Source organism: Jaculus jaculus, chromosome 4, assembly GCF_020740685.1.
Source record: "Jaculus jaculus isolate mJacJac1 chromosome 4, mJacJac1.mat.Y.cur, whole genome shotgun sequence".
Taxonomy (NCBI): Eukaryota; Metazoa; Chordata; class Mammalia; order Rodentia; family Dipodidae; genus Jaculus; species Jaculus jaculus.
The window spans coordinates 83,351,606-83,373,612 of NC_059105.1; the positions used below are offsets into that span (position 1 = coordinate 83,351,606).

At 39.6% G+C, this 22,007-nt stretch overlaps 1 protein-coding gene across 2 annotated transcripts in view; it reads right to left on the minus strand.

Moving 5' to 3' along the window:
• Positions 1 to 22,007, minus strand: part of Gpd2 (glycerol-3-phosphate dehydrogenase 2) — a 174,141-nt gene that overhangs the window by 83,425 nt on the left and 68,709 nt on the right. For both annotated transcript variants that reach the window (XM_045147796.1, XM_045147797.1), the window contains exons 4-6: positions 8,937 to 9,061; positions 7,536 to 7,633; positions 5,600 to 5,763 (exon numbers count right to left, since the gene is read on the minus strand). In XM_045147796.1, coding sequence (XP_045003731.1) covers positions 5,600 to 5,763; positions 7,536 to 7,633; positions 8,937 to 9,061 — 387 coding nt within the window. The remainder of the gene's footprint in view (positions 1 to 5,599; positions 5,764 to 7,535; positions 7,634 to 8,936; positions 9,062 to 22,007) is intronic.

A 22,007-nucleotide genomic window follows, 5' to 3' on the forward strand; every position in this document is an offset into this window, starting at 1 on the left:
ACCTTAAAATATTTGTCATTAGCCCAGGCTTGCTTTCATTAAAGTGTACAATCTGGGTGCATGCCTAAAAGAGTAATAGTTTGTTCCTAACAAAAGAGTCTGGATGCCACAGCCTGCCTGCCTTTTGCCAGAGGCATCATTCCCCAAAGCACACGGCTAACTGCATCTCCTGCTGTACCTGTAACAATGTAATTGTGTAAGTCAGCCTAGTCAAGCATCTCTAGCTTATGACTAGGAGACATGAAATTCATTGTCATTATTGTCCCTGTCATTTTGGATCATTATATCCTGCTGTAGAATTTTCCTCACTTCAGTGCATTTTTACCTCCAGGAGCCAGGGATTATAGCTAAGGTTGGGGTGAGGGGCAGGACTGTGAACTACATTTACCTCAGGGGAGCCAGAGATTAAATTGGCTTTGCTTTCTCAAGAGCTGAATTCATCTATTTGTATGCTATGAGTTTTAGGCTATAATAAAAATGAATATGCTAGTGAGTGTCAGGCTTTAATTCCCCTTTGAAACATGGATGGAACTAACTTTTATTTACACTTGGAAAGCCAGCACAGTTTCTTCACATTGTTATTTTCATATGTGCATAAGAAATACTGACAAGCACTGTCAGGTATGAAATAACAGATATCTTTCTCTGTCAGTGCCTTGACTGTCAGAAAGGAAGAATTTAAAGCTATAATTTTGTTCTCTGGTTTCATTTTATAGGAGAGGCTTAATGGGGTTATTTAATGGCTTTAGATATTTAATGAGTTTTAATTATATTTCATTTTCTATGCAGTGGATTGGATGACTGAAATCCAACTAGAATGGCACCAGGGAGCCCCCTGGGAACTGGAATTTTTTTTAGTTCAGTTGGGTTTTTGTTTGTTTGTTTGTTTGTTTGTTTTGTTTTGTTTTTTAATTTTTTTTTTTTAATTTTTTTTTTCAGGTAGGATCTTGCTCTACCCAGGCTGCCCTGGAATTCACTATGTAGTCTCAGGGTGGGCCTGAATCACAGTGATCCTCCTTCCTCTGGCTTGAGTACTAGGACTAAAGGCATGCACTAACGTCTGGCCTGTTTAGTTTTTGTTTTTGTTTTTTGATTTTTGAGAGTGAGCCTTATGGAGCCAAAGCTGGCTTTCAACTCACTATGTAGCTGAGGGTGACTTGGAACTTCTGAGCCTCTTGCCTCCACTTCCTTAGTGCTGGGATAAAAGGCAGGAGACACCACCTTGGGGAGCTAGAAAATTGAAGTGAAGTTGATAGATAGACAACAGAAGCTCCTGAGGAACCTGGCTTCCCCTCCACATCCCCAACAGCTAGTTCACACAGCATGCTTTAGCACTTCCTACTGTCTGCAGAGAATGGTTTGTTTAGCATTATCTATCTAGTAACCTTCTTGTCAGTAGTAATAGCCATGACCAAGTTCCTACAAGCAGAAGGAAACGTGTGGACACAGCGCAGTGAGAAAGCTGGAGAGTTGACCGCACAGAAGAAGATATAACTACAGGGAAAATCTGGTATGTCCTCTTGTATCTCCACTTTCATTTCATATAGATTTTACTGAGAAACTTAATATTTCCTCTGTCTGCATTAAAAAAGCCATTATTCCTCTATATGTATCAGTTTGCCTTTTAATAGTTGACAATAAAATATTACAATGGTTCACACTTATGCCATTACACAAAACAGCCAATAAAACTACACCAGGAAGTATGAAGATCTGTGTTATGCTTCATAACTGTAATTCCTGCACTCAGATGACAGAGGCAGGTGGATAGAGATTTCAAAGCTAGACTATGTTAGATAGCAAGAACCTGACTCCAAAAACAAAAACAAAACAAAAAGTATGAAAAATTTATTCAGCTACTTTTATACAGCAGCTATCAGAATTGATTTAAGATGAAGTATGATTAGGAATAATTAAGAATCTTTTGATATCAGTGTATTTTGTACTGCAAAAGGAATGTCTTACAACCTTAACATCTCTGGTGAAGGCCTTTCAAAGGTTGCCTAAACCCCTGGACCATCTTTATGGTAATGTTGGAGTAATCTATCCCACCACATTTCCACACCATTGTATAGTCCACTTCTTACTGGCATTAAAACAACTGTAGGATGTGTTACTAATACAAGGTTTTACTTAACAAAGCTCCTGGTAGTGTTTTAAAGTTGATGTTATTAACTTATACAATCATTTCATTGAATCAAGATTCTCTCTAGGGCTGCATAGATGGCTTAGTGGTTAAGGTGCTTGCCTGCAAAGCCAAAGGAACTGGGGTTCGATTCCCCAGTACCCACATAAAGCCAGATGCACAAGGTGGCACATGCATCTGGAGTTCATTTGCAGTGGTTAAATTCTCTGGCATGTACCCAATCCCATTCCCTCCCTCCCTCCCTCTCTCTCTCTCTCTCTCTCTGTCTGTCTCTCTCTCTTTCTCTCAAATAAATAAAAAATAAATACTTTTAAAACTCTTTAAAACAAAAGATTCTCTCTAGCTGGGAATTATAAAAGTTTCTTTTTCCCTTAGAACAGATAATTGTACGTGAATTTAAGGACTTAAAAAGGGGTATATCAAGCCGGGCGTGGTGGCACATGCCTTTAATCCCAGCACTCAGGAGGCAGAGGTAGGAGGATCGCCATGAATTCAGGGCCACCCTGAGACTACATGGTGAATTCCAGGTCAGTCTGGGCTAAAGGGAGACCCTACCTTGAAAAAAAGGGGGGGGTATATCAAGCCTGGAATCATTTTACAATAACTTAAGTTATTACATATATTCTCATAATAGTTATTTACAAAAAAGAATATATTTATTACTGGTAACAAAACTTCATTTTACAAAGTATACACATGCTTGTAATGGTTCTTTCTGAAACACTTTGAATAGCAGTTTTCCTGGTCAAGGAGTAGGGCTTTCTGTACCCTTCCTGAGTGTGTATTTAATGCATTTCATTCTTTGCCTTTAGGCTTCCATTGTCCTATTTCCTGTCAACACTTAATTGCTTATCACATTGTATCAAGTAAAATAAAGTTGTATCTGTGAATACATTGTAAAACCCAACAAGTCTATACATTTTTGTTTTTCCCCACCTTAAATTGACACATTTGTTCCTGAATAATTTTAGAACATGGTAAAAAATCAAATCATTTACTTCATATAACTATAGTAGACTTATTTGCACTCCTTCACTTCAATACTTGAGTTTTGTGACCTATGTCCAAATAACCACATCAAACTGAATAGTTTTTCAATTTCTCAATAATCTTTGCTAAACATATTTCTGCAATTTATAAAGATCAATTCTAGACTAAAGGAATTCTCTTCAATCTATTTAGAATGTCTTCTATGTTACAAAACACAGGTTTTTCTTGGACTCTCCATGTAGAAAAAAATGACAGTCTGTAATTTCTAACTAAACAAAGATAATACAAGTTCAGATAATGATATCCACTAATGTTCCTCATCACGAAATTCAGATATTAACAAGCTAATAAATTAAATTAGTCTGTACTCAACACATCCCAGGTTGTAGAAAATGATCAGCGCTTGAGAGGGTTTGTGTGGGAAGAATGAGCACTATGAAGCAAAGGCCGCACGCATTTACAGAGCAGCACGGACAGGATGCTATTTACAAATGCCTTCCTACTCCTCCTGGACCAAGAACCTCTTTACTATAATCACCCAATAAACTACAGAGGATTAACATTAAGGACCTGATGCACAGAAAGCAGATTCATAGGGAAGGTTGTCCTTTAACATGTAGGCCCATCAAGGGCACCAAAAAAGTAGTTAAGTGCCCCCCCTGTGGTGTTGCAGATGCTGAAAGGCCCTGCAAACTGTTAATTTTCTAGCTTTTAATGTTTGTCTAAGACCCTTAACATTTTTCTAACATTGTTGCTCCTAGGACATTTTCTTCAGTTTGGTCCCCATTGCCCCCTCTGTACATATATATTTTGCATTTATACATGAAAGTCTGAAAGACAGAGGAATTGGTTCAGAAAAAACACCAGAAGAGGAAAAAAAGAAAGAGAGAGAGAAAGAAAGAAAGAAAGAAAGAAAGAAAGAAAGAAAGAAAGAAAGAAAGAAAGAAAGAAAAGAAAGAAAGAAAGAAAGAAAAGGAAGTAAGGGAGGGAGGAGAAGAGAAAAAGAAAGAAAGGGAGAGAGAGAGAAAAAGGAAGGGAAGGAGGGAGGGAGGGAAAAGTAGGATGGTCTTGAGGACATCCCATAATATCAAGTATCAAAGTCTCCTAAAACAAACCACACACACACACACACACACACACACACACACACACACACACACACATTTCTCTATGCAGAGTTTGGATTTTAAACACGAAATATAAAAGTCTACATAGGGGACCGGGAAACTGAGATACAGAGCCTAAGTTGTCCTGTGTGTCACATGTAAGACCTGATCATGTATGATTTTCTGTGTCCATGAAAATGGTTAGACTATGTTCTATTCCCATACAACCTTTAAAACAACCATTAATCATTCGCAGATGACTTTCCATGTATTGTTTTGTTTTATGACCCATCTAGAAATGACTGCTTAGTTCCTTCAAAAACAGAATGCCCAGATGATATTGTGCACACACATATACACACAAGAACTCACACAGAGCATGTGGCAAATGGACATCAGATAAGGTCACTGTTAGAAAACATCTAGTAGCAATAAAATAAGCCATGAAACTGGAGGGTTTGGTTTAACAGATGCAATGCTCATCTACCTTCGGCACATAAATTATATGTCCAAGAATGTGTCCTATGCATAACACAAACATGTCAATTTCAGCCCAGGGGGCATTTTTCTCTAGGTTTATAACCCCTTGAAAATAGAGGTTTCATCTAGAAAACCTAACAGATCCTCGGCTGCTTTCTACATCATAATATATTCATGAGCCAAGTATTCTCTGGCAAACATATAACAAATTGAATGGCATGAGGGTGGACTGACATTCATAACTATGAGAAATGGACCAAACCAACCATGAGACTTAAGAGGTGAAGGAAGAAAAGGAATGTACAAGACAAACAGCCAGGAGAGGGGGCTCACACCTATCATCTCAGCACTACAGAAGCTGAGGCAGGATGATTGCCACAAGATGAAGGCCAGCCTGGGCTACATACTGAGTTCCAGTTCAGCCTGGTCTAGAATGTCTTAATAAAGTAATAAAAATAAACAAATAAAGCCAGGCGAGGTGGCTCACGCCTTTAATCCCAGCATTTGGGAGGCAGAGGTAGGAGGATCGCTTTGAGTTCGAGGCCACCCTGAGACTACATAGTGAAATCCAGGTCAGCCCGGGCTAGAGTGAGACCCTACCTCAAAAAATCAATAATAATAATAATAAAAATAATAATAATAAACAAATAAAACAAAACACATTAGAATTAAAGATTGTGGGTGCTTTTTAGACAGTACTGGAGAAAATAGTATTGTGTGTGTGTTTGTATGTTGTAAAATTAGCATTAAAACCAAGAATATAAACCTATCTCACTACAGAGTGCTGTAAAAGTAACAGTATAATGAGGGGTCAGAGTGAGAGGGAAGGCCATCTGTGCCAAAAGAAAAAAAAAAGAGAAACTGAAATATCACATACCATCATAGTAGACGATGGCTCCTACCAATCTGTCCTTCTGCAGCATGGGAAAATGTTCCAGGGCTCTGGATTTGCTGAGCACGTAACTACTCTTCAGACAATTACTCCCTGCAACCAGGTCATACAGCTTAATTCCCACCCAGTAATAAGGTAACTGCCACCACCTACAACATAAAAAGGGAGAAAGGTTTCTTTAGAAAACAGAGAATGTCACCTTAAGTTACAAGAAACTCTGTCTAAGCAAACCAAAGTAGAGGCTGGAGAGATGGCTCAGTGGTTAAAGGAACTTGCTTACAAATCCTGATCACCCCCGTACTCATGTAAACTCACATTCATGAAGGGGATGCAAAGGGGCACGTGCAGTTGGAGTTCTCTGCAGTGGCAAAAGGCACTAGCACACCTAAACTCACTCTTCCCCTTCAAGTAAATAAATATATATATTTTTTAAAAAAGAGGGGCTGGGCTGGAGAGATGGCTTAGCAGTTATGTGCTTGCCTGTAAAACCTAAGGACCCTAGTTTGAGGCTTGATTCCCCAGTACCTATGTAAGCCAGATGCACAAGGTGGCGCATGCACCTGGAGTTCATCTGCAGTAGCTGGAGGCCCTGATGCGCCTCTTTCTCTCTGCCTCTTTCTCTCAAATAAATAAATAAAAATAAACAAAAAAAAAAAAAGGAGCTGAAGAGATGGCTTATTGGTTAAGGTACTTGCCTGCACAACCTAAGGACCCAGGTTGGATTCCCCAGTAATCACGCAGGCCAGATGCACAAGGTGGCACATATGTCCAGAGTTCATTTGCAGGAGCTAGAAGCCCTAACATGCCCATTCTCTCCCTCTCTCACTCTCTCTTTCTCTCTCAAGTAAATAAATAAAATATTGGGGCTGGAGAGATGGCTTAGCGGTTAAGCGCTTGTCTGTGAAGCCTAAGGACCCCGGTTCAAGGCTCGGTTCCCCAGGTCCCACGGTAGCCAGATGCACAAGGGGGCGCACGCATCTAGAGTTCCTTTGCAGAGGCTGGAAGCCCTGGCGCGCCCATTCTCTCTCTCTCTCTCTCTATCTGTCTTTCTCTCTGTGTCTGTCACTCTCAGATAAATAAATAAAAAATTAAATAAATAAATAAAATATTGAAAGAAAGAAAGAAACAAACAAAGGAAGAAAGAAAACCTAAGTACTCCTAGAAGTGGGCTGAAAAAACATTTAGGACCCTGCATATCTGTTTTTAACAAATCAAGCTGGAAGTGTATAAGTAAATAAATAAGCTAGAGTTGAAGTAAATCTTCCCTGTGGTCCTCATTCTATCCACAAATTAGAATTCTCTTGGAAACACTCAAGATAAATACCAATGCCTGGGCCTCCCAGGTCCAGAGGTGGATTTAGCTCATGTGGGCGGGTGGGGATCTTAGTGAAGGTGAGGGTATTACATAGTCCACTGTTTGGCAGTAGTGGGTCTCCAACTTCATGCAGAATTCTCACACTAAGAAAATAAGATTTGATAACATAATCTGACACCTCCAGGACAAATTTTCCTTTGGTTAACTTAGACCCCAAAATGATCCAAAACCATGTGGGCTTTGACTGGCTCCACAAAAGGTTCATATTCTGCAGCAAGATAGTTTTGGGGTCTGTATTTTACACTCTTCATATGACCTGTGTATTCCTCAGTGCAAGCGCAGCTGTTCATCTAAATACTTTCAGAAGCTAGAATGAAACATCATTGACAATACACACAGAACTCAATCCCCTAAGACTGGTCCACAGAGAGTATTTAAGAAGATCTACACTTTAAAATGTACCAAAGAAGCGTTTGAAACAGATTAAAGATAAAGACCAATTAAATCCACATTAAGAAGTGCACGTTGAAGGATTATTTCCATTAAAACTGCTGTTCTGTTGACCTCAGACAAGCAAATAATATACAGGTGATACCAAAGGCTTACTTGTAAACTGGAAGCATTATAGGCAATGGAGCTGATAAATGAGGAGCGATTTCTAGTAGGTTGGCACGTTCATGAAGGGCTTCCTTTACCATCCTATACTGAAAATCAAAACAGAGAAAATTAGTTTGGCAGTAACAGATCATAATATTTTCAAATGGCAAATAGACACCCTGCCAACTGATTGATATACAGAAGCCTTCCACCTCTGAGCGAGGAGAGCTCCTTCCTAATCAAATTTCTAATAATACATCATGCTGTCAACCTCAAAGATTTTTTAGAAACCTTAACTGTATTTGCATAGGAGAAAAACATGCTGTCAGAGTTCCCAGGTGTAAGAGATTTTCCTGACTTGAGTTACAAGATTATTGTAACCATTTATCTTGCATTCTCTGTAATGTCCCCCTTTCTCAGTTCTCCATAATATTTTCTCCACCTAAGAGATTACAGGTTGTTGACATTCATACTAGAAGTTTTTCTTGCTTCCCTAAACCCATCAAAAAAAAAAAAAAAGATATGTCACAGATGCACAGCATTGTACAAACTATAAAGAAGGCTTTGTCTTAACTCTTATGGTCCCCATTATGCCTCTCTAAAGAGCTAGCATCAATATCATTATTATATAAATTTTACAAATGAGCATAAGGCCCATAGATATGGACTAAGTAATGTAGCTGGTTGAAAATCCTATGCTGGTTTTTTTTTTTTTTTTTTTTTTTTTTCCTCAACCATCACAAGGCTGAAGAGAAACATAAGAAAGGGGACAGATTCAAAAGTGACTTGTCAAGGAAAATACAGAGGGACAGCTTCAAACTTGACAATGGCCAGTCAGTGTTGCTGTGTTTTTCTTGTATGAAAAGCACATAGGGAGTGAAGCTGAATTTTTCTTAGTCCTCAGGGAAATGTCAGTCCCCACACTGCCTTGGCAGTTTTCAAATGGTGGCAGACTGGACACAATAAGGTGTGACATGGGGAAAGCATGACTCAGATCATCTCTTCCCGAAGAATATGTCAGTGACAATATAAAGGAATGATTGCAGTGGCCGTTAAGAGGATCCATTTGGCACTTCCTCTGCATTACAACACAGCTCCCCCAAACTGCCTGCAAAGTAGCAATTTGGTGGCCATTGGGAAAAAAAATCAATTATCAAAAGGCAACACATGCAAAAAAGATTTTGTAAATCTGCTCCTCTGACATGCTTAAGCAATGTAAGTTAGAAAACACTCCTGATTGCCCATAAACAAAATACACCAGCAAAGAACTGGCACACCTCTCCTGAAAGACAGTCTAGCAGTATGCACTAAAGAGGTACTTCCAACAGGAATGAATTTTTAAAGCCTGATTTAATTGGGTAGAAAAAGCACAGTCACAATTTTTGTTTAACAACCAGCATACACAATTACCTGCTCAATATCCAACTTCATGATGGCCTTCTGAAGGTATCTCACACCACCGTGGATCAATTTAGTGCTTCTGCTGCTGGTCCCCGATGAGAAATCATCTCTTTCTACAAGGGCTGTTTTTAGTCCTGTGTAACCAGAAAACCAAATTAACTTCTTAAATTACACAATTTGTATGTAATTCATTAAAGGCACTTCTCCAGGGTAGAGACAATCACAGGAAAAATTAGTCTGAACATGGATAAATTTGTATTCAAAGTGCAGTACACTGTCTATATTATAATGAAGAGATTTTAGGCTCTTCCTGAGGGAAAAGTCAAGCCACAATGAGAAGCATATTAAACTGTGAATGAATCACACCTAGAAAATATTACAGTATTTCATGGCAGCAACATGCTCTGGTGCATTTGGGGATCAAAGGAGAGCCTGACAGCATTTACTCATGTGGAGTGTCACCACAAAGCCTTAAGGAATACATGCTCATACCTCTCTACTGAGCCCAGAGCAGCTCCCTCCCCTCATCTCTGAGCTACTCTGATGCAGCCCCAGAAAATCAAGGCCAGACCCCTTCTATGTGATGACTCCCATGTGCAAATGTGCCTGGGGTGGTGATATAGCCAATATAGGATGGAGAAGGGAGAGATCCAAAATATCCAACAGGATAAAAGAGAATAACTTCTATTATTGAATACAGTCTAATTTTAAAATGTTTGTGTATGGGCTGAAGAGATGAGTTATTGGTGAAGGCAATTGCCCACAAAGCCAAAGGACCCAGGTTTAATTCCCCAGGACACAGGTAAGCCAGCTGTATAAGATGGAACATGCATCTCAAGTTCATTTGCAATGGCCGGAGGCCCTAGTGAGCCCATTCTCTCTCTATGTGCTTCTCTTTTTCTTTTTTTTTTTCTCTCTCTCTCTCTTTCACACACACACACACACACACACACACACACACACACACACACATAAATAATAAATGATTTCTAAAAAATTTAACAATGTTTGCATATGACAATATTTTAGAATGATGAAGAAATACAAGCTAGACAAATGAACACAGTACATATCATGTCCTTGAGAAAAGAAGATATTCTTGATAAGGTAAAGCTGAGGAAAGATGGGTCAATTCTAGAATTAACACTGTTCCCTTTATCTGAAAGTCACTATACACCTAAGGAGAAAACCTGCTTCTCTTTTTTTGTTTGTTGGTTTCCTGGTGCCTTTCCAGGACTGGAGATGTCCAGCAATGCTGATGCTGCAAGTACCATACACTAGCCAAGAAATGAGAACTGCAATGTCAGGAAGCCTGAAGTACACATCAGCACCCATCCAAGAGGAATTTCCAGGGGATAAGAGAACACCATGGAATCAATTACAATGAAAATATGCAATAGGAGCAGTTTGGGCTCACAAAGTGGAACAGGAGAACCTGTGCATGCATTTAATTCAGAACCACTTATTACATCTAATACCAGAGGGTTGTTTTTATAACTTTTTAGCAGCTTAAAAATTATACCAAAATGTCATCATAAAATCAAAGCCATCCCCTTAAAAGGACAAGATATCTGGAAAGTATGGAAAGGTGAGAATTTTGATTTAAGGTCAAACACTGCTAATGTCCCATCCTAACTAACAAAATAACACAGAAATTACAGGTATCATAAACCCATGTCACTACTTTTAAGCATTATTCCTGAGAAAGTTCTGCAACCTTCTCAGCTATTTATTACAACATAAACAAAGCTTAATAAATGTAGTCCTGGATGCATTAAGTGCACAGAAAAAGAGAGCAAGTTAGTACATATCTCTTTAAAAGCAGCAAGAGTCAGAGTGGGGACAGTAGATATGAACCTAGTAGTTGAGTGGCTCCCCTCAGGAAGGGGGTTTTAATAGGGATCATGTGCAGGCAGAGGAAAACTTTTGTTTTACTCCAGGCTAGAAGATGAATTCAGACCATGAATCCTAAATTGTATAGAGTCAAAATTACATTTGCAAATTTTTTCAGAATGCACACTAGCAAGCTCTATCATCTTTACATTAACAAAGTACAAGGGACTTTCGCTATTCTAAAATAGCCCGTCTTTTCTTCAACTGAAGATCAGACGCAGGAGTTGACTTTCAGATGGCATTTAGGAGTCAGATTACTTAAGATATAACTCTCTTTAAATCTTGGAAGAGCAGTCAGAGCATGAAGACACCCACACCAGGAAAGGTAGGAGAGAGAGACTCTGAGGACTAGCAGTATCCCATCCAAAAACAGCTTGCACTCAGGTATACCCAAGTGCCCTATAGGCTATGATCATAGATTTTATCCCTGCATAAGACATAACCCACTGCTTTTCTCCCTCTCTCCCCAACCCCAGCATGTTCCCTGGTGAAACAAGCTGTCATGTAACTAGTGAAGTAAACAAGAGGCCATGGATGGCAGGTCATAAGGTATCCAGGCCGCAGTCCACACCACATATTGTGAGAAAGCGCTGTATCCATGGCTCACTCAGTCTTAACACACTGAAACTAAGTGATGCTGTTGTTCATTGTTTGAAAACCTATAATGGAGGGAAGTCATGAGACCTAGGGGTATAATGCCTGCTGGTGTTTGACTAAATGCATATATAATGCTCACCAAACTGCCTGGTAAGCACTTCTCTTAATGTTCATATCCATATATTAATGCTACTCTCACTTTTGGTTAGAGAAGCTTCTCTTTCCAGATAGTAATGACCTCTGGGATGACTCAAAAGACACCATTGTGTGGCAAAGAAGTGACAGAGGAGTGCTCAGCACTGAAACATCACTATCACACCTTCCAAGGCTCTGGGTCCATTGCAGAAGAAGTGGCAAAAAGAATGTAAGAGCCGGGCTGGAGAGATGGCTTAGCGGTTAAGCGCTTGCCTGTGAAGCCTAAGGACCCCGGTTCGAGGCTCGGTTCCCCAGGTCCCACTTTAGCCAGATGCACAAGGGGGCACACGCGTCTGGAGTTCGTTTGCAGAGGCTGGAGGCCCTGGTGCGCCCATTCTCTCTCTCTCCCTCTATATGTCTTTCTCTCTGTGTCTGTCGCTCTCAAATAAATAAATAAAAAATGACCAAAAAAAATTTAAAAAAAAAAAAAAAGAATGTAAGAGCCAAAGGAAGGGCAGGGCTCCTTACAATGCACTCTTCCAGACACAAATTGGCCTGGGTATCCATGACCTTGCAATGCCTGACACTACCTACACAAAGCCATCATAATAGGAGGAAAAGATAATGACATCAAAATAAGAGACTTATTGTGAGGGTGAGGGGATATGATGGAGAGTGAATTTGTAAAGGGGAAAGTGAGAGGGGATGGAATTATCATGGTTTATTGTCTATAATTATGGAAGCTGTCAAAAATAAAAAAAATATACATAAGATGGAGGGGGGAAAAAAGGAAAGCTCCATCTATACAGCAGTGTTAATATGTGAAGAGTAGGTTAGGGCACTGATGGTAAGCAGAGTCCAGCTTAGGGAAAGGAAGAAAATCGGACTTGGTGAAGCATGGCATCCTGTAAGCCCAGATCTCAAGAGGCTCGGGCTAGAGATTCCTTAGTTTCCAAGCCAGTCTAAGGTATAGAATTAAACCTTAAGAGCAGGGAAAGATACTCTGAAGACACCAAACCCACTGGTTACATGACATAAAGATATTAAACAGAACCAGAGGCAGAAGCATCCTTAGTTTCCATAGTGCTATAAAGTATTGTAGAGCCAGACATGGTGGCGCACACCTTTAATCCCAGCACTCATGAGGCAGAGGTAGGAGGATCACCATGAGTTTGAGATCTCCCTGAAACTACATAGTGAATTCCACGTCAGCCTGGACTACAGTGAGACCCTACCTCAAAAAACCAAAACAGTATTGTATAGGCTGCTAAAGAGAGAAGTAGTCATCAACAGCATCACCCATGATTGAACCTATATCTTAAAATAGTGACCCATCAGGAAAGACATAACCTCTTGGTCCAACAGTGACATGAATGTTGTGTTATAACCAACCACTCTCTGATAGGTTTTAAGGCACTCTACACAAGAAGGAATTCATGCCTTGTACTGAATACCAGGCAAAAGCCCTTAACTAGGGAGACCATAGGCCCTAGGGGAGAGCTATCATTTTGCTAAAGAGATGTGTTGTCAAACTGCTTCCTAAGTATTTATCTTTATGCCCACAGGTTAGTTCTGCTCTTAGCCATGGTCATTTTTTTTTCTTTTTCCTTACTTGCTTCCTTCATTTCCCTTTCTTTCTTCCTTCCTTCCTTTCTTTCTTTTTCTTTCTTTCTTTCTTTCTTTCTTTCTTTCTTTCTTTCTTTCTTTCTTTCTTTTTGGCAGGGGGGAGGAGTGGGAGAAGGTTAATGAACAGACTCATAAATTGTGAAAGTGATAAAAATAAGTAATGAGTGTTTAGCCCTCCTGAGGAATTAAAAAAAAAAAAATCCTTGAAGAGGAGGAGGATGATGACAAGGGGGAGTAGAAAAGAGAGGGGAGCAAAGGGGGCAAATGACTGAGTAGCCCAACTTACTCAGGGCTTCTTGTCCCTGGATAGTAGAGCGAACGGTGTTCACTGTGAGGATCCCAAGGGGAGAAGGTATCAAAGCCCATCACAAGGGGCCTCTCAGCCATTCTGGGACATGTGGACCCTGCCTGCAGGCCACTGCGGGACACAGGGAAGTAATTTCTAGGTGTTCCTAAAGAAAAAGGCTGTATGAACATGGCTGCAGGTCCTAATCGGTGTTAGTAGCCTGATTCATCATTAAAAAAAGACTTGGCAGGGATGATAAGGAAGTATGGACACAGTACTGGGCTCAGTTACTGGGTATCCATTCCAAAGATCCACAGCATGTCTGGCAACTTATTTTTAAAAAGACATAAGTTTTACATTTTTCCAGAAAGTTCTCAGATATTGTTTTGAGAAATACTATTATGCTGCCTGTCAAGGGAACCATTAAAGGGCTTGAAGCTAAAAAAATTGGATTCAGGTCCTGGAATGATTTCTCTGACTGACAGGGTAAAGGTTGGGGCCAGAAAGGGGTTAGCGGAAACACAGCCTGAGCAGCACAAGGAAGAAGCTGGCCTCTCAAGGTGAAGATGTGACAGGAAGATGCTATCAAGACAGAATTTTATGGGCCGGTCAGCAAGGAATTTTTCTCTGTTTCCCAAACTAACTAGTGAGAGGAAGAGAATGCCTTGAGAAATTAGCCAGCCATCTCAGAAGGGTATGTCAGGATATTTAAGAGAGTGCTCACATTTCCCAGCTCTCAACACTGCTTTTTCCAGTAGTGGACATTTAAAAGTTATTCACATGTATTTATGTGAGAAATCATAGTGAATACTAACAAAATGTAAAATAAGTCTCTCAGTCAACCCAAGCTGGCTGTGTTGTGATGGCTTTCTTTGTACCATTACTTCCAGTGTCAAAGCACCAAGCTACCCAACAGGACCTCTGAAGTGAAATAAATACTTCTTTTCCCAAAGCAAAAACAGAAACTTAACCTCAAAATTTACTATTAAATTCATGCATTAAACCACCATTCAATCAAAACATTTTTTGAACTACAAAAAAAGGCTTAAATTTTTCATCTGATAGCTGGGCATGGTAATGCGTGCCTTTAATCTCAACACTCGAGAAGCAGAGGTAAGGAGGATTGGCATGAGTTCAAAGCCATCCTGAGACTACATAGCAAATTCCATGTCCACCTGAGCTAGGGTAAGACCCTATCACGTAAAAACAAAAACAAAAACAAAAACAAACAAACAAACAAACAAACAAAAATCAACTGATATCGCATATCCAACGCTCTGCATTACCAATTTTTGCTATATGGATGTAGTTAAGTAACATAATTTGAAAGTGTTACAGAAGTGATAGCTGATTCTCATAGCATTAATCATTAAATAATGAGCCACAATGGCACAATAAAAATATAAGGCTTTAAGATATTGGGGGTGGGGGAAGTTGGGTATTTTTGCGGGATAGGGTCTCCCTTTGTAAGACTGTCCTATAACTAACTCACTTCAGCCTCCAAAGTGCTGTGGTTCTAATCTCATATCTCTATACTCATGCCACTGGCTTCTTTTTATTTGTTTTTATTCTAATCTGTTTCCCTCCTCAAAAATCACTGGCACTGGGCTGGAGAGATGGCTGAGGATAAGGTACTTGCCAGCAAAGCCAAAGGACCCAGGTTTGATTCCCCAGTACCCACATAAAGCCAGATGCACATGCTTTTGGAGTTTATTTGCAGTGACTAGAGGCCCTGGCATGCCCATTTTCTATCTGGGCCCCATCTCTCTCTCTCAAATAGAGAAATAAATAAATAAAACTTAAAAATCATTATTCTTAAATGAAAAGCTTTGTTTTCTCATTTAAGTTTTATAATTTCAAAAGTAATGGGGAGACCTGTTTTATCCTCTCAGACTGACTAGATAGTATTTTGATGTAGCATTCAACAAACATGTTTTGCATTATTAATTAAAACAGTTAAGGTCAGAGAAATCAAAATTACTGTTTCCAATATCCAAGCAACTGCTTACTCCAAGGGCTTGAGGGGTTTGGGGAATATTATCTGTCAGAGAAAAGAAAGAGTGATCCCCACATCCCTGTGTGAAGGCGGGCCTCTGCACACGCTAGGCAAGTTCCAGCTAGTTCAAGATTCTGAGGGAGACTTGGCTTCTTTATTCTCTCTTCTCTCCTCTCTCCCCTGTCTTTCCTTCAGCAATTACTTTTTATGGAAAGCAATGAGCCCTGTCATGATTAAGATGAACCAGAATAACCAAGAGTGCTATTACTGCTTCATCTTTTGTCTCTCCTATTAATTTTAGCAGGAAGCTTCAGGAATTGCCTAACAGTAATAAACTAATAAACTATGGGGTGAAATCTTAGGCACAATAACTAGATTAACTAATAGTAGAAAAGTAGGGCCAGCTCAACTAGAAATCTCCCTTTCACTCATCTTCATACCATCTTATAATGGATTTAAATTGTGTCTTCTGGGTCAGGCAAGGGGTCCAAACTGATAATAGCTCTATAAAGACAGCTTTGTCTTTTCTGACCTAAGTGAAACCTTCTAGCCATTTCCAACACTTCATGGATCAAGGCAGGTGGATGAATATAGAGGGATAATTACAATGGAAAAGGAGAAATGGTACGACATTTAACTTTCACAACATGGAAGAGAACACAAGTATAGTTTAATACCTTTTACTGATTATCTTATTATGCATGAAAACATGCTCAATATAATAAATGCAGAGGAGCAAAAAGAATAAAATAAAACTCTCCTGTAATAACAGCACTTGGAGATAAGCACAGTTGACATTTGGGTATTTAAACATTCACATTTTCTATGCATGTATTTAATCACATATGTACATTTTTACAAAATATGATCATATGAAATACTTTGCTTTTTTCATTTAACATTATTTATTGTAAACACTTTCCATATCAATAGCTTAAATAATATCATTTTAAAGCAGAAATAGTATTATATTAAATGTTTACAATGAGATGCATGCCATTCTTCCTAAACCCATGGCTGATTTTTTTTTCACTATTACAAATTTTATTGTCATTCTCATTTACACTCCTGAATCTTTATTTCATTAGAATAAAATTTCAGGGAGATCACTATTAAAGTATTGCTCAACAGAAAGGTAGAAACAGTCACTCTGAAATAACCACCAATGGAACCAAGGTCAGAACACAGCAGACTGAGGCACCATAGACTGGGGAATTAGGTCCCTATGCTCCATGAACTATCACTTGATAGTTCAAACAAAGGTCAGATCATCTTGCTCTAGAAAAGCTTTCACAACTAAACATTAGGTTTCAGAGAGCAACTGCCACCTCTAATCCAAGCACTTGGGAGCTAGAGGTAGGAAGACTGCCATGAGTTCAAGGCCACCCTGAGACTACAAAGTGAATTCTAGGTCTGAGCTCAAAAAACAAAAACAGGAAAGAAAAAAAGAGAGAAGAAAGGAAAGGAAAAGAAAAGAAGAGAAAAGGGACTAACCCAAGTCTGAACATTCTACATGAATGATCAATTACTCAAAAAGTAACACCTGTGTTAAGTTACACAGAAATCCTGACTTGCTAATCCCCACAGTCAGGAGCCAACGCTCTACCTGGCATATATTGTTAAAATTGTAATAATACCTTTTCGGGGAATGAGAACTGCTGCTATTGTTTTCTCTTTCCACTTTGGTTGAGATGAGGCTCGGTGGCTCAGGCCCACAATCCCACAATCCCACAATCCCACAATCCCAGCCTGAGGCCAGCACCAGGAGTTTGAGACCAGCCTGGGATACAGAGTAAGAGCCATTACAAAAATGCATTTTATATATATGTCACAACTGGGGAGATGTCTCCGTGGTTAAAGGCACTTGTTTGCAAAACCTGATGGCCCAGGTTCCATTCCCCATACCCACATAAAGCCAGATGCATAAGTGGTACATGCATCTGGACTTCACAGCAGCAAGAGGCCCTGGTGCTTCTGCTGGTGCTGCTGCTGCTGCTGCTGCTGCTCCTCCTCCTCCTCCTCCTTTCTCTCTCTCTCTCTCTCTCTCTCTCTCTCTCTCTCTCTCTCTCCTTGCAAATATAAATAAATAAATAATTTTAAACTTCTTTTTACTTTGCTAATATAAAATAATAGTCATACCCAAAGGAGATTCTCAAACAATTGAAGAGGAAAATAGAAAAATAATACATTGCTGATTTTCTTGCTATGCTTCTTTTTATTTTTTTGCTTCTAATGGGAATCAAGGTTATTGTTGAAAATGTCTCATATGCATTACCACAAACTAGTTGTTCTTATTAAAGCACACAACCTGTATACATTTGAGGAAGGCACTAAGTGATGGGGCCCATCTATGACCCTGGTTCATTGTATGGCCCAAACCTGTGTCCTCTATTACTATGCTGTACTGGCCAGACTTGGAAGAATCATGATGACATTCAAGAACTTCTAGCCAGACACTTAGAAACTAGAAGTACATGTGCATTTTATTTTGTTTTAGCTCTAGTTTTCTAAGACAAGGTCTCATATAGCCAAGGCTAGCTTTGAACTCACTATACAGTGAAGGATGACCTTGAACTCCTGGTCCTCCTGTTTCCACCTCCTGAGTTCTAGGATTAGAGGCCTGGGTCACCACTCTGGTCTCAACATATATATTCTTAAGCAAAAGAACTGCAACTAATACTGTCTTCTAGCAAGCAGTAGTCTTTTTTCCAATTTAAGCAGAACCCATGAAGTTCAGTTTTATGTTAGATTTTAAACCAAAAAGGTCCTCAGGGATCCCAGACACACACAGGTAACATCACATAAAAGGAATATAAAGAACTAACTAAAGAAGGGTTGGAGAACCGGGCATGGTGGCACACACCTTAAACTTAGCACTCAGAATGCAGGGGTAGGTGGACTGGATTGCTGTGAGTTCAAGGCCACCCTGAGACTACATAGTGAATTTCAAGTTAGCCTGGGCTAGAGGGTCATACCCTACCTCAAAAAACCAAAAAGAAAAAAAAAAGGCTGGAAAGATGACACAACGGTTAAAAGTGCTTGCTTGCAAAGCCTGAAGGCCTGGGCTCAATTTCACAGGACCCATATGAAGCCAATGCACAAAGTAGGACACACCTCTGGAGTTCATATGAAGTGTCTGGAGGCCCTGGTGCACTCATTCTCATTCTCTCTCCCTTTCTCATTCTCTCAAATAAATAAAAATATTTAAAGTATAGTTTTATAAGAACTATAGTATAGAAAATACCCTACACTCCTGGACATGAGAATGTTAGTCAGCTTCTCCTTTTACTCTGCTTTCTTGGAAGGAGGATGCCCACAACTGAACCTCAGGAGTGCTGCTCTGCCCAGTCACTGGACATGGGTGAGAAACAATGAAACCATTTCTGTTGGTCCTAGACCTGTAGGAGAACATGAGGAAAACTGTGTTTAGTGTGTTGATAAGTAAAATAGTCCTAATAAAAGAAATGAAAATCGATTTCCAAGAAAATGCAGATGAAGAGAATGCATCAAAGATTTCTGTGAAGACCCCAGGACACTTGCATTTCCCACAACCATCTTTGCTTACCCATTACCAAAATTACATGTGGTCCTAATATTTTATCTAAAAGCTTGTGCAAAGCCAGGCTTATAGTGGTGCACACCTTTAATCCCAGCACTCAGGAGGATTGCCATGTGTTCAAAGCCAGCCTGAGGCTACAAAGTGAATTCCAGATCAACCTGAGCTAGAGTGAGACCCTACCTCAAAAAAAAAAAAAAAAAAAAAGCTTGTGCAAATATTTTTATAGAAGCCCTTTGACACTGAGTGGTTCCCCCAAAACTTTGATGTCCTGAAAAATCTAATTATTACTGGTAACTTTAAAAGATCACAGTAATTTATTTTTGTCAAATGTGACTAAAGATTAATGGATACAATCAGAAATAATTTTGTAAAAACGTATCAAACACAGAGAAAGCAAAATTTGTTGTTAAGTGAAGCATCAAATATAATAAAAGAGCAAATTCCATGAATGAATAGCAACAATACACAATTCATTAACCAAAGGTCCATGATTATTTCACACTCCACAGGGCTACTGATACTCTCAAAAACAGTGGTAAAAGGATAAATATAGATTACACTCAGCATCTCCTTATACATTTTAATTATAAACACTACCCTCGGAGAGTTCCCAGTATAATAAAAGAAATGCAAACTAAGGCTATCCATTGCTGCTGTAAACCACAATTCCATATAAATAGAAAATCTGGCATTATTTTCTGATAGTAAACACTATGTCACAAGATGGTTAAGACTATCATGTTCTTAGCTGTTGTTAATTACAAAAATTACAGATCTGATCAACAGTCCAGCTCTAGAAGCTCTCCTTATCACCATCACTATCACCTCCAGTCATCTACGAAGGCAATGGGCACTGTCGGGAACACTGCTGAGCACCCGGCAGTGGAAAGTGTCAGTGAAGGCAGTGCTCTTTGAGGCAAGGCCACCTCTTATTAGTTTTGTATGCTCAGGGCTTGCTCTATAGTAACTCATAAATAGTATTATTTTACAGGGGAGAAGAGGAGGTTGAGGCTGGAGAGATAGCTCAGCCATTAAGTGCACTTCCTGCACAAGCATGGAAGGGAAGGAGAGAGGGAGGGAGGAAGAGACGGAGGGAGAAAGGATAAAAGAGGAGAGTCGGTGGGAAGAAGTAGAGAAGAAAAAAGAGGTAAGGAGGAAGACAGGAAGGAAAGAAGGAAGCGAGGAAAAATAAGGGAGAGGGGAATGGGTGGAGGGAGGAAGGAAAGAAGGAAGGAAGAAGAAGGGGAAGGGAAAGAGGAAGGGAAGGAGGAAAGAAGAGAGAGAGGAAGAGAGACAGGGAAGAATCCTCCTACAGACACCCTCCCTTCTCTGTACTTACTGCATTGTGCCCAGTCTCCCAAGAGTGTGTGCCCCATCTCTGCTCCCTCAAACGTGCCAGCCCATGCTGCACCACTAGGACCTCAAGAGTCCTATTCAGAAAATTCATAGGGCTTTGGGCACACCAAAGCCAGTCCTACTACCCCACTCTTGTCTCAGCCCCCACTCTGTTTCCCACACTCACTGATCCCATGTTCTTTGGCATGGGCCTTCAATTTTACTATCCTCATATGTTTATACATCTATAATGTCTATAAAGTTTCAAAACAATACATTCTCTATGATTCAGTCAATGCATACAAGTTCCCTAAAAGTACCAACTCTGTCAGTCAATTCTGTATTCCTTTGAAGTATCTTGTATATTGCCATGCATGTAGTATACACTCGGTGAGTATTTGCAAAATTTAAATAAAAATGATAATATATCTTAGTATAAAACATGAAAATAACTGGAAAAACAAGAAATAGTTATCCTGGTTTATACTAGTAATATGACTCTCTTTGATACAGAAAGTGGTCACCTAGTATATTTTAATTCCTTCAAGCAGTCCCTAAGCAAGGCTTCCCATTAAGGTAGAAATGTATGCCTTCCTTCCACTCTCCTGCCTAGGCTGCCAGAGTAGAAAGTTGAGTTCCAACTACTCTGTGATAACTATAAACCGCTCAACCTATCTGTTTTAGCATGTTCCAGCATAATCTGGTTCAAATTATATTCCATGATTAAAGGTAAGAATGATATGAAAACTGGAGTGTTAACAGTAGACTTTAGTGCCTATGTTTTTAATATATGTATGTGTGTGTGTGTGTGTGTGTGTGTGTGTGTGTGTGTGTTTATAATCAGAGAAATAGAAAAGAGACAGAGAGAATGGGCATGCCAGGGCCTCCAGTGGCTAAAAACAAAGTCCAGATACATGCACTTCTTTGTGCGTCTGGCTTTATGTGGGTACTAGGGAATCAAGCCCAGGTCACTAGGGTTTACAAGCAAGTGCCTTAACCACTGAGGCATCTCTCCAGTCCCTGTGTTTTAAATTTACCCCTTTAGAGTTAACAAAAAAGGACTTAGATTATGAGGTTTACATGATCCTGTGAAATCATAGTAATGTCGGGCAGCTTTTGTTTATGGTAGTTACATCACATTAAATTCATTTCCATCAGAGTAAACTCTACCAAATATATAAGATAACTAGATCTAATAAATACTACCAAGTTCATGATATAATTAGATGGAATGGTATTGGTAGTGCCTTCCTTAGTCTAAGGAAACCCACACCATGTAATAAATTATCACCACTGAGTATGTACCTGCCATAAATGCTAAACTTTATACAGAAAATAAAATAGATCAGGCTTAAAACTGCTTGCATCAATACCCAGCTCAATTCAGCACTTGAGGATAACACATGTTACTGTTTCTCCAGGACATCTGATTCTAGAAGCCTTTGCTACCTTTGTGTTAACAGCAGCAGTTACAATAGCATCTCTAACTCAGTGAATGTGTGAAAAACATTAAGCCTTCTCATGGTTAACAGAAGACCCAAAACAATCAGAAAAGAAATGATTTTTTAGTTATAAAGATGAAGAGCCTGGCTGGGCATGGCAGTTATGTATCAGAGGTTAGTCTGATACTCCTAATCTTCCCACCACCTCCCA